Below are 18,671 nucleotides of genomic sequence, written 5' to 3' on the forward strand. Positions count from 1 at the left end.
AGAACAGCAGATATAGAAATCCATGACAACCTCCAGGATGGGAACCGGCCCTGGACCCTGCAAACTAGAGCTCTGAGGTGAGCGGCCCTGTTTGTCCCAGCCCAGGGACTGTCTGCGGTGTGACTGTGGGTAGTCTCTTAGCTTCTCTGTGTGTACCGTCCTTAGTGCTGTTTTTACTCCCCTCTTTGCCATTTGCTAATTAAGAGAGATTGGGAGAGTGGTGATGGTTGTACACCACCTCGTGTAACGCTTAAAAATAGCTAAAATGGTGAATTGTATGTTATATGAATTTTATCCTAATAAGAAGATGAATACATAAATGTAATGTTATACAGAGAAAGAGAATTGGGAATTTAAAAGCTAATGGTGGAACTTCCCTGGTGGTCCAGTGGCTAAGACTCTGTGCTCCTGGTGCAGAGTGACAGGGTTCGATCCCTGGTCAGGGAACTAGATTCCGCATACCGCAACGAAGATCAAAGAGCCCGCATGTCTCAGCTATGACCCGGTGCAGCCGAAGTAATTAATTAATTAAAAAAACACAAATTTTTGCAGAAGAGTGCTGACCCTTGTGAAGAAGGAAACTTTCAAAAGCAGGTCATGTCACCTGCATGTGAGTGTGCGTGCACTCAAGTCATGTCTGACTCTTTGCAGACCCATGGACTGTAGCCCACCAGGCTCCTCCCTCCACGGAATTCTCCAGGCAAGAATACTGGACGGGGTTGCCATTTCCTACTCCAGGGGATCTTCACCTGCTTGCTCTTTATCAAAAAGTAAATTGTTCCTCTCTGACCCACAGTGGGAACCAGAAATTCTTGTGTGATTACCTTTTTGCTCCATAGTTCAAAGCATTTTCTTGTATCTTATTTACTCACTTTATCTTGGCCAGTCTTTCTAATGTGAAAAGTCAGGCCCAGAGACTAGAGGGCCTGAGGTCAGTCCTAAGGCCTAATCTTTTCTGAGACCACATAGCAGCTCAGTATCAGAACTGTCACCAGAACCCAGAACCTCTCAGGCTAAATGCAGCGTGTCAGGTGCTGAGCCTGGTGCTCAGGTCAGACAGTCACTGCTGACCCAAATGCCACCGGAGGCCAAGAACATCATGATTGGCAGATGCTGAATCAGAGCAAGACCCAAGGTGAGATGGCAGCCTCGGAGCTCAGGCTGGTAACCTGAACAGCATGCAAAGGAACAGGAAAAGGAAACAAGTAGTTATAGAGCCTTAACTCTGGGCCAGCTACTCCAGGGCCCCTACAGGGGCACCACTCATCATTCACTCATCCACCATTCATTCATCTAGTGCTTCCGCAGTGCCCACTCCATGCTGGTCAACAGATGTTGGTTGATGGGGACAGCATGGTCCCTTACTCCCCAGGGCTCACGATTTAGCGGGGAGACAGTCACCAGATCTGGATTTCCACCTGACTCTGCCACAGATTCACCTGAGACTCTAGGTGCTTTGGTTTCCACACCTATCCCCAGGGAGGAGAATCAAAGAAGGCCGTGGACACACAGGCAGCTGGCCGATTATAGGCCTCACGTATTTCAGGGGGTCATATAAAGGGAGGCTCCTTGTGGAGGTACCCTGACAAGATCATGAGGACACAGAGACACTCTCTGGGGACTGCGTTTGGGAGTGATGTTCTTCATCAGGGTGGGAGCATCTGCGGGAGTGAGCCAGGGGCCAGCCTCAAGTGAGGGGCAACATATACACAGCCTGGGATCTCACTGCCCGTGCATCCAAAGCCCAGCTATCACATGTCTGATCGATTAAACAACTGAATAACTGCATATTCTGAAGCAAAAACAGCCAGGTGTTTTGAGGTCAAGTACATAAGATTCTAGAGGAGTCCATGAGTGGCAAGGAGCAGTACCCTTTCAGGGTTGTTGGAGGAGTTAAAGGATTAATACATGTATTTGCTGCAGATATAGCCAGAATATGTGGAAGCAATTATAGGGAACATGAGTAGAGTAAGACAAACTCCTAATTATCCCCCAAAACCCTGTCCTGGTACCCTCTCCCCTGTCAACCTTCCCTGAGCAATGCAGTTTCAGCTTCTCCAGCTATAGCACCCTTGCCTCACTGCACGGATCACTCCATATGCTAAGTCACTTCAGTCGTGTCCGACTCTGTGTGACCCTATAGACGGCAGCCCACCAGGCTCCCCTGTCCCTGGGATTCTCCAGGCAAGAACACTGGAGTGGGTTGCCATTTCCTTCTCCAATGCATGAAAGTGAAAAGTGAAAGTGAAGTCGCTCAGTCGTGTTCAACGTTTAGCGACCCCATGGACTGCAGCCTTCCAGGCTCCTCCATCCATGGGATTTTCCACCTAAGAGTACTGGAGTGGGGTGCCATATCCATAATTATCTATTCTTTAAGCTTTGTACTCCCTGAATCCGGGGACTCTGTATCTCCCCTCAAGCAGCATTAGTTTCCCTGAACTGAACTGGCTAAAGCCAGCTAAAAACAAGAATGGTCTTGATACATTGAAACTCCTTGAGGGCTACTCCTATTTTTCATTCAGTCACTCATTCAACCACTCACTCTACAAAGATCTTTGGAGCTCCTATTCATGTCTTTATTCAGTAGTCGCTCAGTCATGTCTGACTCTGCAATCCCATGGACTGTAGCTTGCCTGGCTCCTCTGTCCATGGAATTCTCCAGGCAAGAATACAGGAGTGTGTAGCCATTCCCCTCTCCAGTTTTTTCCTGTCTTAGCCATATCCAATTGATTAGAATCCTGCATTTAATTTGGAAAATGCAGGAAGGAAATGAATGGAGTGTGACAGCAATACATTAGGATGGTGAAAACAAGGGTGGGTTTTTTCCCTCCATTTTTTACTTTTTCCTAACAGAGTTATTATTTTTCTTTTATAATGGAACAATTCATACCATATAAGAACACTGTGTTTGAGGCACTACAATAAAATGGAATTTTAAGAAAGTATAATGAAGTTAAGATATACTTTCTGTTATAAGAAAGGTTTTTTTTCCCCTGTAGAAAACCACTATACCTGCCACCCTCCCTTACTCAGAGCTGAAGTGAGAGACATTAGCAATACCAGCATCTGACAGGTCTGTCTGTGCCAAGGGCTTTCCTGCCCTTCCAGAAACCTCAAGCTGAATGATTCAGAGATCTGTTGGGAACACTGGCAGGACCCAGCATCACTGGCCTTCTGTAACCTGGGCATTTTCCAGTGTGTTCCATATTGTCAATATTCCTTGGCTTCCTGGACTTCTGCCATGAACTGGAAAACCAAGAGGCTGGACAGAAATGAACTGGAGTGCTCCCTGCTGAGGTGTTAAAAAAAAAAAAAATCCCCCAGAATCTGAAAGTGAGGCAACATGGTTTAGCTAAATAAAACTTGGCTTCATAATGACTCCTTTATGAACCCAGCGCCCTGCTGATGAACCACCACCTTGGACCTGGGACCAGGAAGAGTTGGGTTTACTGAGGATGTCCCACACAGAGTGATGTAACAGCAACATCAAGTCACTCAAAGGCCAGTCATAAATTAGCTAACTGTATACCCAGCCAGGGACACTCCCTAGGGAAAGAAAAAAAAAACTCTTATGCAAAACGGCTCCCTGGATGCCACAGGTTGGGTATAAATTCCTCTTAGCTGCCGATGTAATCACAACTTTGCAGTGAGTTGAAGACTGAGGCTCTCTAGCCCTAGAGAACTCAGTGTCACTGGTCTGAAACCTCTCAGCCACCCTTGGTGAGGGAATTGGGCAGCTATAGACGGTTCCAGAGTTCTCAGCGTGAAGATCTCCCGAGTTCTCTTGTCCAGACCCTGCATAGGCAGTGTGGCCAGCCCCAAGGTGAGTTGTCTTCATTTCTGGGGAAGCTACTGTTTTGAGAGGATTCTGTTTCTTCTTGTTTGGGAAGGCTCAGAAAACTGTGGGACTTTTCTGCCTATAGAGATAAACTGGTGGGAAAAACAAATCTAAGAAATGCCAACATGAGGTTTGGCATCTTGTTCATATTTTGTTTTCTGCCAAATTTGCTGTAGTTGCTACATTTCAAGGGAAAACATTTGGAGAATGGGGAGTAATCTACTGAGAATTCTTTTTTACATTGGTGATATTGTCCAGTCCTTGTAACATGCAGCTTTAGGGGAAAGGTAAACTAAATATTATTAAGCCTATTTTATGGGAGAAAAAAAATGAGTCTTTTAAATAACTTGAGCCAGGTCACATAACTAGTAAGGCTAGGATTTGAACCCACATTTGGGAGCTCTAAGAGTCTTTTTTTTTTTTTTTTTAACTTATTTATTTGGCTGCAGTGGGTCTTAGTTGCAGGATTCAGGATCTATGGACTCTCTAGTTGTGGTACATGGGCTTAGTTGCTCCATGGCATGTAGGATCTTAGTTCCCTGACCAGGGATTGAACCCACATCCCCAGCATTGTAAGGTGCATTATTAACCACTGGACCACCAGAGAAGTCCCAGGCTCTACGATTCTAAATCCCAGGTCCCATGGACCACATCTCACCACACTGGCTCCCAATGCTTTTTCCATGGAGGAGATATGCAGGGGTGGGTGTGGGGGATAGGAAGGTGTAGGGGGTGGGGCAAGCCCAGACCAGAACTGGGCCTCCACTTAGGTCTTCTTCTCTGATCCTTTTTTAAAAGAAGATGATCTCAAATGTTAAGAATTGAGTGCATTTTTCCCCCACAAATAATTATCCCCCCCCCCATAATAACAAAGGAGCAGGGATGTCCCTGGTGGTCCAGTGACTGGGACTCTGTGCTCCCAACTCAGGGGATCCAAGTTAGGGAACTAGATACCACATGCCAGAACTAAGAGTTCACATGCCACAGAATAAAATATCCCATGTTCCAAAACTAACACCCGGTGCAGCCAAATAAACAAATAAAATTTTAAAAAGGAGCAGATGGCAGCATTGATAATAACTGCAAAATCAGAAGAGTTAGCACAGCTATGACTTGAAAGCTTTCCCCAGTGATAGGTGCTCTGCCTGCAGGGCCAGGCAGATGGTATTCCAATGACCAGTGGGTTCCTCGCCACCTTGCCTCAGGTCAACCGTGAAGCTCGCCAGGTCCCATTCAAGAGGCTCACAGGGTTTGTGCTTTGTCCTTATTGAGTTATGTGTTCTTCCTTTAGATAGTTACGTTGTTTTGTAGAATTAAATCCATAGGATCCCCGCATGCAACTCCAAAAGAGGAACAGAGGTCGCAAAACCCCGATGAAGTGGCAGTTCATGACTTATGAGCGTTATCCCCTGAACTGACGCCTCGGTGTGGTAAACCAACCACACTGAGAAGGCCCAGGCCTGTCGCCTCTTCCCCAACCTCCCGTCACGCTCTCCCTCTCCTTCCTCAGCCTGCAGAGAAGAACCTCCAAGCTTAAATCCAGACAAACGACGTGCTTTGCCAGACCGCAGAGATGGCCTGTCCCTGGCAGTTTCTGTTCAAAATCAAATCCCAAAAGGTGGACTTGGCTACGGAACTGGACATCAACAACAACGTGGGAAAAGGCCACCAGCCCCCGGCCAGGTAAGCTCTCCCCTGCTGCCTGCCGCCTCCTGCTGGGCGCCTCTGGGTTTCCATCTTGGAATTTCTCTCTGCTCCTGGCTTCTCCCTGGAGGTCTGCTCTCACCAGAGGCTTCTCTGATGTCTCTGTCGGGGTTTGATGTGGCCACTGTTGCACCTGACATTATGTGAAGGAGGAAGGGCCATGGCACGGTCCTGGAGGGAGCGTGTGATATGCAATACCTGACTTGAGAATGGGGGCGGGGGCAGTAGAGGCCAGCGGTTAGAACCAGGCAGCATCGTGGCCAACATCCCTTCTGAATTGCCAGTGCGCATGCCTCACTGGTGATTAGCTATCTTGACTACAACCTGGGGAAGGTTACCAGGATGTTCCCAGGTGGCTCTCATGGTAAAGAACCAGCCTGCCAATGCTGGAGACATAAGAGATGCGGGTTTGGTCCCTGGGTCAAGACAATCCCCTGAAGGAGGGCATGGCAACCCACTCTAGTATTCTTGGCTGGAGAATCCCATGGACAGAGGGGCCTGGCGGGCTACAGTCCATGGGGTCACAAACAGCTGAACATGGACATGTTAGATAAACTATATCCAAGCCCTGTGCTGGGCCTCACTCACTGGCTCTGAGATATCTCTCACCATCTGTGTGACTTGGGGCAGGTGAACTTCTCTGAGCCTCAGATGTTCTCATCTGCGGTCCAGGGAACCAATGCGACCCATTTTGTAGCATTTTGAGGATGAAATGGGAGTGGGAAAGTGAAAGTGTAAGTCGCTCAGTCGTGTCTGACTCTTTGCAACCCCATGGACTGTACAGCCCATCAGGGAAGCCCCATGAGAGTGGGCATGTAGATCTATCAGCAGCGTGCCCATAAAGAGCAGGCGCTCAATAAACGCAAGCGTTTATTATAACTTACCGAGCACTCACTTTGGGCCAGGGCCGTCTAGGGCCCATCACAGGGGTTGCCACTCAACTGCTGTCCTCCAGGGCTCTGTGAGCTCTGTGAAGTACAACTTATTGTCTCATTTTACAGTTAAGGCAACAGAAACTTTCCATACGCATGGTGTGACTTCCTTCAAAGTCCCTTGCACCTTGTACAAGAAGCAAGCCAGAGATAGAACAAGAGAGAATTAGAGTGCCAGCCTGCCAATCAGTGGAAAGGCTTCCAAAGCTAGGAGAACTCATGGCCTCGCACTCCACGTTGAGGCTTACTCCCTCGGAAAGACAAGTCCACCTGTGATAACACCACAATCCGAGTCAAACCAAAGCCCCAGGCTTCACAGGGCTCCTTCGGAGCCTTCCTCCTGGACCTCAGTGGGCAGGACGCCCCCTGCAGGCAGGCAGTAGGGCAACCCAGAAAAGCAGCACCAGTTAGAGCCTGGGCTTGCATATAAGCAGGTGTGTGTGTTCGTTGCTCAATTGTGTCCGACTCTTTGCAGCTCCATGGACTGGAGCCTGCCAGGCTCCTCTGGCCATGGAATTCTGCAGGCAAGAATACTGGAGTGGGTTGCCATTTCCTTCTCCAGATAAGCAGGTGGCTTTACTACTTAGTGGCAACCTTAAGCCTGTGGCCTTTGGCAAGTCCCCTGGCCTTAAGCCTCAACTGCCTCATCTGTAAGAAGGGGTAGGAATGCCTGTGTCCCAGGGTTGTGGTAGGAGGTTACGTGAGTTTTCACATGTAAACAACTGAGCTGCATGCCTGGCAGAGTCCGTGCTTCATAAACAGCATCTCTCTCAGTTGAAAGCATTGTAAATCCAGTAGTCAGTAGGACAAAGTTGAGCAACATCAAACAAAGTCCCCTCTAGCCACTGCACAGGAGTGGGAAGCTCAGTGTGGACGTGGAAGGGTGGATAGACTGGGAGGAGGTGAAGAGACATAGTAAAGACATTCCAGGAAGGGGGCAGGGTGGCCAAAGACTCTGAGACACAAGCCAGCGTGACTGTGTTGGGGCCCAGGGTGGAGGTGGGGGTGGGCTGGGATAGGAGAGGCCATGCCGGAGCTTGGGAGCTTGAATGTAGAACAGGGGGGTTGGATTTTTCTCTGCTTGGAAACGGGAGCCATTGTGGATTCTTGAGCAAGATCGTCCAGATAGAGAGTGTGGGTTTAACTGGAGGAGAGAATGCTGGAGACCAGGCGGTCTGGGCTGTGGTGGCCAACGTGGCCAGGAGGCCCAGGATGGGAATGCAGGGTTGGGTTGCCTCTAGATGTCTTCCTGGCCCTCCAGACTCAGATGCTGCAGTCTGAGAGCAGTTCCATCCTCCTTCTGGGGTCTGTGAACCCCAGGGGTCTGCCTTGATTCTTCTTGTCATTTCTGCCTTTCTTCACGTCTTGATTGCAGCCCTGGCCTCTTGACCTCCCCTAACTGCAGCCCCCACATGGGCTCTGACCTCTCTCACTCCAACTTGCCTTCTAGCAAGCCACACTCTGGCTCTAGAGTCTTTAGTGGCTCCTTATTGCCGGTCGCCACATGGAGGCTTGACTGCTGGGTTCTGGCTGATCACCCTCCCAGACCAAGGGTCCATCCCACCTGCTCAGCCAGGCCTTCCTCACTTTCCTGTACATGGCACATTCCTCCCTTGATCCATGCAGACCCAATCCATCCCCTAATCTTTGAGATCATCTCGAATCCCCCTCCTCCCCTAATCCTTACAGTGTGGCCTACAGGCTGTGGCCTTGAATTTCAGGCCCTCTAATAGCATTGACTTGTGTTTTGGGACCATTCAGGAGACCTGAGCTGTAGGTTGACCTGAGGCAAACCAGCTGACTTATCGCATCTTTTAAAGCTGGGCTGGGCTGGACAGAAGTACTCAAATCAGATATTAGAGATGATTGGGAGAAAACACCACACATTAATTCATATAACTCTCCCAACAATCGAGAAGGAATTTTTGTTGTCCTCACATTGCATCAATGAGGACACTGAAGGCTAGAAAGTTTACATACTTGTTGAGATCTTGTCTAGATCTTTAGGTACTTGTCATTAGCAAACGACAGAGGCAGGAGGTGAACCCAGGCAGGTTGGCTGATGACCACTACACTGGCTGCCCTGCTCTGGGTTCTGGGCATCCATCCATTAATGCCAACTTGCTGAGGGCTACTCCCCTCACACCTTGCTGGGGAGTCACAGGGCTGTCGGTGAAGCTCTTCTGTTTATCAATTAAGTAAATAATATATTGATATATATTAAGTAAATAATATATTGCATAGCATGTCTGTGTCCGACTCTTTGTGACCCCGCGGACTGTAGCCCACCAGATTCCTCTGTCCATGGAATTTTCCTGGCAAGAATACTGGAGTGGGTTGTCATTTTCTTCTCCAGGGGATCTTCCTGACCCAGGGATCCAACCCACATCTGTTGAGTCTCCTGCATTGGCGGGCGGATTCTTTACCACTAGCACTACCCGGGAAGCCCATTCATTGCATACACAGCAGCTAAACAGAACAGATACTGTTTAGAAAGTCCTTATTACTGTGTTGTCTTCTCTGATGGCTCAGACAGTAAATAATCTGCCCACAATGAGGGAGCGCTGGGTTCAATCACTGGGTCAGGAAGATCCCCTGGAGAAGGGAATGGCAACCCACTCCAGTATTCTTGCTTGGAGAATCCCACAGATTCCCACAGTTGGACAGAGGAACTTGGTGGGCTACAGTCCATGGGCTCACAAAGAGTTGGACATGACTGAGTGATTAACACTATTACTGTGACAGTAATGAGGTAGGAGTTATTATTAGCCTTATATTACAAGGTTGAGTGACTTCCTTGGACAACATCTGGAAAGGGGAAGAGCTGAGGTTTGAACCAAGTCCAAACTCCTAACTTGGACACTATACGGGCTCTCCCCGATGGCCTGGTGGGTGCTGGGCTGAGAAAGGCACAGAGGAAAGAGACCCAGTTCCCACTGCTGGGGAGAGGATGGGGGAAAGGATGTCTTTCTCACTGGTTTGGGGAAGAATACACACAAACTGGAACGTTAAAGAGTGTTATAAATTAGGGTGGGGTGGACAGAGAGGTAGACAGGGGGTTACAGGAGAACTGGGGGATGCTGGGATCCATTCTGGGAATACTGTAGGGGGCCTGGCCTGGCTGGAGTGTGTGTGGGGGTGGGGTAGGGGATGGGAATGGGGAGAGGGCTTTAGAGAGGAGGCAGGCCCAGCTGGACTTCACCTACCGGTAGGGTGGGGGTGGGGAGAATGTTACTGGAAAAGGAAGCTGCAGTACAAAGGGGATTTTATCCTGAAAGCAGTGGGAGCCAATTAATGTGTTTTGATTTGGAAAAGTAATTTTAAAATCCATTCAGGTGTAATAAGACCCAGGACTTTGTATGTGAGTAATGGTTCTATATTTTATGAAAACAAATGATTAGGAAGTGAACATGGGGCGTTTGTGGGCCTGTGTTTTAGAGACAAAGGCAAATGTTGAGAACATCTAGGTGAAGTTGAATGGGATCTGGGACAAAATCAAGGTGGGTTGCAGTAGGCTCAGAATAAATATGTATCCTCTTTCCACGTTAATTTGGGTTTTGGATTAAACACACTGGAGGACGCATAGGAAGGCTCCCCATACTCTGGGGTCGAAGGCTGCTGCCCTGCCTCTGTCTGGACCCTAGGAATTATCCGGCTCCCGGTATAAGGAGCTACACACAGAGGGAGCAAGGTCCGTGGCCCCGTTGCGCCTTCCAGGTAATAAGGACCAGGAGCTTGGAAGGGACCTGAGGAAGCCCCTGGCCAGCCACGCTGACTCCCACTAAAGCTCCAGGTCTGCACTTCTTTAAGGCTTCTTTCCTGGAATCGAAATGAACATGCAGGAAAGAAATAGTACTTCCTGGGCTAGCCCCGGAAGGTGGGAGAACTTCAGCTGTGGCCCTGGGGCTCCTGTGAGGCCTTGGGCAAGCTCCTTCACTTTTCATGGCCCTGAGCTTCCTATCAAGTGAGGGTAACAATACAGAATTGCCTTCTTGAGTGGAGTTAGTAAGGGGAAGATGAAATAACGGACAGGAAAGTTTGCTTTGTAAACAATGACGCACCGTACAATGAGAGTTATTATTATGGTCATTAATGTTCCTTCATGGGGAATAACAAACCCAAGGCCGGAGTCTCAGCCCAGAGACAGTCCAGTGGCATCCATAAGGCACACCTTCCCGAGGACGCCCGCTGGAGCGGAGGCGCAGGGCGAGGGGCGACCGGCCCGGACCAGGCAGCCGCAGGCCGAGCGGACACTCTGGCCCGGATCCAGGCTCGGGATGAAACCGAGTCTCTCGCTCCGCCCCGGGGCGGGGGCTGCGGGATCCGGCGGTGATAAAGGGGCCAGCGCGGCGGGGCGCGGGGCGCCCTCCGAGCTGCGCCCACCGCCGGGCCATGCGCGAGGGGCTGGGCGCCGCGTGCGAGGCCGCCCGGCCCCGGCTCTGCCGGCTCCTCCGCAGGATCCTACGTCCGCAGCCCGCCTGCCGCCTCCGCCGAGCCAGGTACTGCGCGGGCCGGGGTCCACCCTGGGAGGGAGGCTAACTCTGGTGCGCACTGAGCCTCTCTGAGCCTCGGCTTTCCGGGGAAAACAGGAGGGTTGGGATATTCGCTCTGTAGCATTCTGATGGGGATTTACTTAAAAGTTTTTCCTGGTGTAGAACGCATCAGATCAGATCAGTCGCTCAGTCGTGTCCGACTCTTTGTGACCCCATGAATCGCAGCACGCCAGGCCTCCCTGTCCATCACCAACTCCCGGAGTTCACTGAGACTCACGTCCATCGAGTCAGTGATGCCATCCGGGGTTGCAACTCAGTAGCCACCAAAAACCCAGAGAAACCCCACATGCACCCCTGAGAGGTGTCTGCAGGCTGTGTGGGTGTTTCAGCACTTGGGAGCTTTCTAGATTTCAACACTGGGGCTGCAACACCCGTTAGGATAGATAGGGTTAGAGAGCAAGGAGGTTCTTGTTTTACAAGTAAGATCCATTTCCCAGAACGCCTCCTGGCCCCCCACCGCCCGTATATAGAGAAGGGGACCTGTGGCGAAGTTGGGACCACAAGGGAATCAGCTCCGGAAGGAGCCACCGACTGCAGCTCAGACCTCAGCACCCTGTCGCTCGAGCACCTGTGGACAGAGCTGGGTCTGAACAAGAGCTGCACTTCAGCTTTCCTTTTGATGCCAGATCCTTAGGGTCCTCTGTTCCCGTGAAGGATCAAGCGGGACCCAGCACAGCTGTGGATTTAGCCAAATTGCAGTGTCTGGGTGGGCACTGCAATAATTTGGCAATAAGTATCCAGAACCAAAGAGTCAGACACAGCCTAGCGACTGAGAACGCCTGCATTCCAGAACCTTGATATGTTCACCCTCTGGGTGAACCCTTATCTTCCAGCAACTAACCCAAAGAAATCCGCTTACTAGGGGAGAAAGGAGACTGTGCATAGCTTCGTATATTCATGCTTCAGGTTAAAAAGAAATTTCCCAATTACGGAAGGAATTCAGAGTCACTGAAGAAAGTTGGAAAAACAGACGCGGATAAAGAAAAATTCAAATCATCTGTGATCTTATCAGTGCTAATCACTGTTACTAGCATTCTCCCCCATCACCCCCAGGTGTTTTTCTATGCCTTTGTACACATACACACTCACACGCACACAGAGCCAGCATCAGGTCACATATAGCGTTTGAGGCATTATATATAATAGTGAAGAAATCGGATGCTTCCTAAAATCCAGCCGTAGACGCTGGGGTCAGACTCACTATAGTCCATTGGTAGAGAGGATTTTTAGGTAACTTTTTACTGTGTGTGTGAGTGTGTGTTAGTTGCTCAGTCATGTCCGACTCTTTGCAACCCCACGGACTGTAGCCCGCCAGGCTCCTTTGTCCATGGGATTCTCTAGACAAGAATACTAGAGTGGATAGCTGTGCCCTTCTCCAGAGGATCTTCCCAACCCAGAAATTGAACCTGGGTGTCCTGCATTGCTGGTGGATTCTTTACCATCTGAGTCACCAGGGAAATCCCAACATTTTAAATTGGAGGCAATACTTTTGCTAAGTGAACAAGGTCATTGTTTCTCAATCTAAAAGTTACTATAGACCAGTAAGTGTTGCAGATTCTCCAGTTCTGTCAGTTCAGTTCAGCCACTCAGTTGTGTCTGACTCTTCACAACCCCATGGACTGCAGCACGCCAGACTTCCCTGTCCATCACCAAATCACAGAGCTTGCTCAAACTCATGTTTGTTGAGTCAGTGATGACATACAACCAGGCAGAAGTAAAGGAGAGGAAACAAGAATAAAATGGTGGAATGGGGCGGGGGGTGATGGTAAAAGCTTGAGAAGAGCAGTAAGGCATTGCCTCCCTGAGGACCCCAGCCTCAAAACATCTTCCCGTGTAAGCAGCCCCATGATGACAACTCAGTCATGGCTTACCTGTTCTGAGTGTCCAGATTACCCTGTATTGGCTTTTTTTCTGGTGGGGCACACCAGACCAGACCAGTGGGGTGACGATAGCCAGTCACAGGGAGGGCGTGGTATAGGCCCACTGAATCATTTGAATCAGAATGAAGATGCTTTCTGATACATACTCATTTTCTCTTAAAGGGACACTGTCTCTTTATAGTTATAAATCATGCAATGCAACCATATAATATATGTAGTTAATTACATAATGCTAATGTAAATGGTTGTCCCTGGTGGCTCAGAGGGTAAAGAATCTGCCTGCAATGTGGGAGACCTGGATTTGATCCCTGGGTCAGGAAGATCTCCTGGAGGAGGGCATGGCAGCCCACTCTAGTATTCTTGCCTGGAGAATCCCCACGGACAGAGGAGCCTGGTGGGCTACAGTCCATGGGATTGCAAAGAGTCCAACGCAACTGAGTGACTGAGCACAGCACAGCACGATGTAAATGGTCATTACTTTTTCTAATAACAAAGCGGCACACGCTCATTTGTCATTTTCCGACATCACAAACGTGTATAAGGTGGAAAATGAGCGACCTTTATAGTACTCGCTAATCACCTTTCCCCTGGGATGTGTGCACACCCTAGAAAATACTGTAGGGAACGCGGGACACAATAAGCTTTCTTACTGAGATGCCCCAGGAGGAGGCATGTGTGGGGTGTGACTATTAGAGAGGTGCTCACACCATCTGTTCTCTGTAGTATATGTAGGGAGAGCAATCCTAAAATCCCAAACCGGAACCAATGGTTTCTGAATGATTTCAGATTCTTAGGGCTTTTTATTCTTCAAACGATAGGCTAAATTCTTCTTCTTTTTTAAAATATTTATTTGGCTTTGCTGGGTCTTAGTTTCGACATGTGGGATCTAGTTCCCTGACCAGGGGATTGAACTCCAGGGCCCCTGCATTGGAAGCTCAGAGTCCCAGCCACTGGACCACCAGGGAAGTCCCAAGTTAAATTCTTTTAAATCTGTTGTTTCCAAGCAAATATAACCAATATATTTTGAAAGTATCCTTATCTTCCAGAAATACTGAGATGTTTATGGATGGCATGATGTCTCAGACTTGCTTTAAAATGAGAGCGAGGGCTGGGAGAGTAATGTTGAAACAGAATTGGCCATGGGTTGATACTTGTTGAATTGGGCTGAATCTGGGTGACAGGCTTACAGGGGGTTATTACACTCTTCTCTCTAATTGTGTCTGTTTAACATTTTCCATAATAAAATTTTAGAATAAATAAATAAACCAGGATGAACCAAGTGCTATAAAGAAAAAAAGCTTAAGTCCCAAAGAGGGAGTGGGTGGGGTGGCGGGCAATGCTGCTGGCCTGGGAGGGCAGGGTTGAAGGAGCTGTCCTCTGCCAGCTCCGCTCTGTATCATCTTTGTACCTGCCTTCTGAGGGAGTCATCTTCACAGAGCTTCTGTGGGTCACCCTTTGGCCTGTTAGCTTTGGCTCAGCTCCCCTCTGGACTCTTTGGCTTTGTTGGGGAGGGCAGGTGAGGGGAGAAGAGGAAGCAGGGTGGTGATGGTGCAGAGGCTGCCTCCTCTACCACGTTGGCCGGAAACCATGATGTCCACTCTCACCCTCTAGACCTCACTCCCCTCTTCATCAAATGAGGGCCGGCTGAGGCGACCCTGAGTTCCCTCTCTGCCCTCGGATGCTCCATCTCATGAGAGCTGTTTCCTCTTGCAGTCCAGTGACACAGGATGACCCCAAACGTCACAGCCCGGGCAAGCACGGGAATGAGTCTCCCCAGCCCCTCACGGGGACAGTAAAGGTCAGTGAGTTACTCGTGTGTGGGAAGCCCCTTCCTCCCTTGCCCAGACAGATGTGGTGGGCAGCCTGGTGGACGCTGGGGACTGGGCAGTGAGTAGAGACCCAGAGACACAGATGGGGGCGAGGAAGAGCTTTGGGAGAGAGGGGGTGAACTATGGTGATCAGGAGTGGTGGACCCCCAGGGGGGTGGGCATGTGGGTGACTTGCCTGTGTGGGCAGGCAGACCTGGGAGCAGACCACTCGTGGAGTCAGAGTGAGACCCTCAGAAATGATCCCAGACCTGGCAGCTGAGCCTCCAGCCCCAGCCCCAGCCTCTGGTCCACCGGTTCTGTCCTGCCTGCATGCTTTGGCCCTTAGTGTTCCACAGAGGTGGGCAGAGGACTGGTTTGCATATTCTTCAGTGCCTCCCTGAAGGCCATGATCCCTTCTTCCTTGTCCCGTTTCTATTCTTAGGATTAGCGGCTGTGATGGTAATCTGTGCCGTGTAGACCCCTTAATCCCTCCTGTTGCAATTCCCCTGAGAGAGCATTTGGCAGACTCTTGGATGAGGACAGGAGCCTGGCCAGTGGCCCAGGCACCTGGAGCTCCCAGCAGACTCTGGCCCAGGTGGCCTGGCTACCGGAAAGGGAGGAGGGCTGTGGGCTGACACCTCGACCCGTGTGCCGCCCTCAGCTCCCCGCCCAACTGAGGCCCAAGCAGGGCCTCGGGGCTGGGAGAGACCCTGGCGGTCCTGGGTTGGAAGCACTTGGAAACCCCTGTTTTTTTTTTCCCTTCCTCTTAGACGTCTCCAGAATCCCTGAGCAAGCTGGACGCACCCCCGTCAGCCTGTCCACGGCATGTGAGGATCAAAAACTGGGGCAGCGGAGTGACTTTCCAAGACACGCTTCACCAGAAGGCCAAAGGGGTGAGCAGTCTGAGGAACTACTTTTCTTTTTTTTTTTCTTGGCTTCCTTGGGTCTTAGTTGAGGTATGTGAGACCTTTGTTATGTCATGCAGTCTCCAGTGTGGGCTCAGTAGTTGTGGCATGCAGGCTTAGCTGCCCTCTGACGTGGGATCTTAGTTCCCTGAACAGGGATTGAAGCTGCGTCCCCTGCATTGCAAGGCAGATTCTTAACCACTAGACTACCAGGGAAGTCCCTTGAGAACCACTTTTGTCCCAAACTGGCAAAGCCATCAAGGCTGTTAATGAATCAAACACATGTCCCCCTCAGCAAACCAGACAGACATCTGCTTGGTCAAAGGGTACTGGGAACAGAGACTCTTGTTTCTTATGAAACAGTAGGACTAAATGATGCTAACTCTCTGTTAGCTCCACACCACCCTCCCACCCACCATCCCTCCTCCTACTCCAGGGATGATGGATAATCCAGAAGGTGAGATAAAGAATTATAGTAACACATGAATTCTTTCTCAGAGAGACAGATTTAATCATTATATCAGGGAGAATCTTCTAACAGAATTGCCCAAAGCTGGACTGAACGACATCATAAGGTAGTGAGCTCCCTGTCACGAAAAGGATTCAAGTGCTATTGGATAGGGAGATTGGAGAGGGGTTCCAAGCATCCAGTGAGTAGTTGGACTAAGTGCCCTTTAAGGCTTCTTAACTTCTAGGTTTCTTATTCTAAGTTTATATGCATTCTGTGATTGTAAAGTAGGAAAGGATTGAAAATTTCAAGGCCATGAAAACAGAATCATTTCCCACGCCTTCCAGGAATGACCGCTGTTCACCTATGGGTGTGCTTTCTTTCAGTATTTTTTCTGTGCCATCCCCTACTTCGGGATTTGCACCTTCTCAGTTCATTTTGGCTGAAAAGCAATAGTTTGTCCCCAGGAGTCATAAATGAGAAGATAGTCGAGATGTTCCCAGCATTCGAACTGTTGACTTTGCTCTGGGTCTGGGGCTGGCTGGGGACTTTCCTGATGGCTCAGTTGTAAAAGAATCTGCCTGCCAATGCAAGAGACCCAGGAACCTCGGGTTCGATCCCTGGCTCAGAAGACCCTCCTGGAGAAGGAGATGGCAACCCACTCCAGTATTCTTGCCTGGAAAATCCCATGGACAGAGGATCCTGGAGGGTTCCAGTCTTTGGGGTTGCAAAAGAGTCGGACACAACTGAGCGACTAAAGAACAATGTCTAGGGCTGGCTGGGGGGCGGCCCAGCCCACAGTCCATGGTGTTCAGCCAGTCAGAGGAGAGGAGATATGGATGGGGGAAAAGCCTGGTCGACCCCAAGGAGGAGGTGCCACAGAGGTAGAGAAGGGTGGTGGGGAGCTGGAACAGCCAGAGTGGAAGGAGGTGGCCAGGAGAGCTGGCCCTGGAAGAGGATGGCCATCAGTGCCTGTGCTGAGGAACCAAGCAATCAGCCTCACCACCTCTTCTTTCTTTCCAGGATCTCTCTTGCAAGTCCAAGTCTTGCCTGGCATCCATCATGAACCCCAAAAGTTTGACCATAGGACCCCGGGACAAGCCAACCCCCCCAGACGAGCTTCTACCTCAAGCTATCGAATTTGTCAACCAGTATTACGGCTCCTTCAAAGAGTAAGGCTCGCTTCCTTCAGCATCACTCCCTCTCCCTCCCCTGAGCTCTCTAGTCTCCTGCCATCTCCCTCTGACCCCAAACCTCTTTCCTTCCCAGATTTGCAGTGAATCCAAGGCTAAGACACAGCTTTTCGGGGAAAAGACCTTGGATAGGTTCTCAAAACCATTAGAGAAAGGAGCATGGCCGTAGTGGTTGAAAATGTGGGTTGGGTGTCTAAACGTTTGAGTTTGGATTCTGCTCAACCAGTAGCTGGTTCTGTATTTTTGGGAAATCTATTTCCCAAATAGATCCTCTCTGCATCTCCACTTCCTCACAAGTCCAAAGCAGGGTCATGATAAAACTGTTCTTATGATTGTTTCAAGGATTAAATATGTTTGAAGCAGCATCCTGGCGCAAAGCGATGAGTCGATATGCAAAACCTTTTATTATGAGATGTTTGAGATAGAAGAGACCTCGGAGACTACTGAGCCAAGCCCTCCACCTCCAGGTGTGAGCCAGGAAGCCCAGTAGCAGCTAGAGTTCAGTCCCAGCTGGAATTCAGGCTGCTTGACATGGAGAGAGCTCTTTGCACTGTTTTCTGTGGGGATCTGTATCTCTGAGTTGCATAAAATATATGGCTCTTAATTTAAGTCCATTAATATCTTTAAAATAAAAACGTGCAAAGGGATTGTAAGATAGAAAGGCCGAGGGAATGCATTTGCTGTTTTATGGGCTGGGAGAGGAGTGTGGTTTTTACGATGCAGCCCCACAGGGCACTTTACTGTAGGAAGCGAGCCACAGAAGTGCCTTGGGACCCAGTGTGGCAGAAAGATTGGCTCCTGGTGATGCCACACCCCCTTGGCTCTGACCTGCATTGTGTGAGCTGGAAGGGACCTTGAGTCTATGAAAGAGGTCCTTATCTTCTGGGGCCAGTGATCCTCCAGCCTGGTTGCACAGTAGTTGCTGTTAAGGACCTTGTAAAATACTGATGCCAGGGTCCCCTGGGCAAGGGCATCAGCTTCTCAGGAAGTGGGGAGGGGGCGGACATCCTTGCTCTCTAAAAGCTCCGGAGGCAATTCTAAGTAGACTGAGAACTCCGTCAGGGGTTTGCTACTGCCTGTGTTGTGTAAATAGAACCTCTGCAGAAATGCTCTGTCACTGGGAGGTCCAAGGTCCTTAGGTTTTCCGCTCGGCTGTTGACTAAGAAGACTTTCAGGGTCCAGGAATTTTCTTTTAAGATTTATTTATTTTATTTTTGGCTGTGCTGGATCTTTGTTGCTGCACATGGGCTTTTTCTAGTTGAGGTGAATGGGGGCTACTCTTCATTGGGGTGCGTGGGCTTCTCACTTTTGTGGCGCACAGGCTCTAGGCGCTCAGACTTCAGTAGTTGTGGCGTGTGGGCTCAGTAGTTGTGGCACACAAGCTTAGTTGCCCTGCAGCATGTGGGATCT

At 49.7% G+C, this 18,671-nt stretch overlaps 1 protein-coding gene across 1 annotated transcript in view; it reads left to right on the plus strand.

The window, feature by feature from the left end:
* The first annotated feature begins 10,330 nt into the window (after positions 1–10,330).
* The window catches only part of NOS2 (nitric oxide synthase 2), a 35,971-nt gene continuing 27,630 nt past the window's right edge, over positions 10,331–18,671 (plus strand). The window contains exons 1-4 of the mRNA XM_055580122.1: positions 10,331–10,973; positions 14,621–14,705; positions 15,486–15,608; positions 17,092–17,240. Of these exons, the coding sequence (XP_055436097.1) occupies positions 10,867–10,973; positions 14,621–14,705; positions 15,486–15,608; positions 17,092–17,240 (464 nt within the window). The 5' untranslated portion in view covers positions 10,331–10,866. The remainder of the gene's footprint in view (positions 10,974–14,620; positions 14,706–15,485; positions 15,609–17,091; positions 17,241–18,671) is intronic.

This window comes from Bubalus kerabau, chromosome 4, assembly GCF_029407905.1.
Source record: "Bubalus kerabau isolate K-KA32 ecotype Philippines breed swamp buffalo chromosome 4, PCC_UOA_SB_1v2, whole genome shotgun sequence".
Classification (NCBI taxonomy): domain Eukaryota; kingdom Metazoa; phylum Chordata; class Mammalia; order Artiodactyla; family Bovidae; genus Bubalus; species Bubalus kerabau.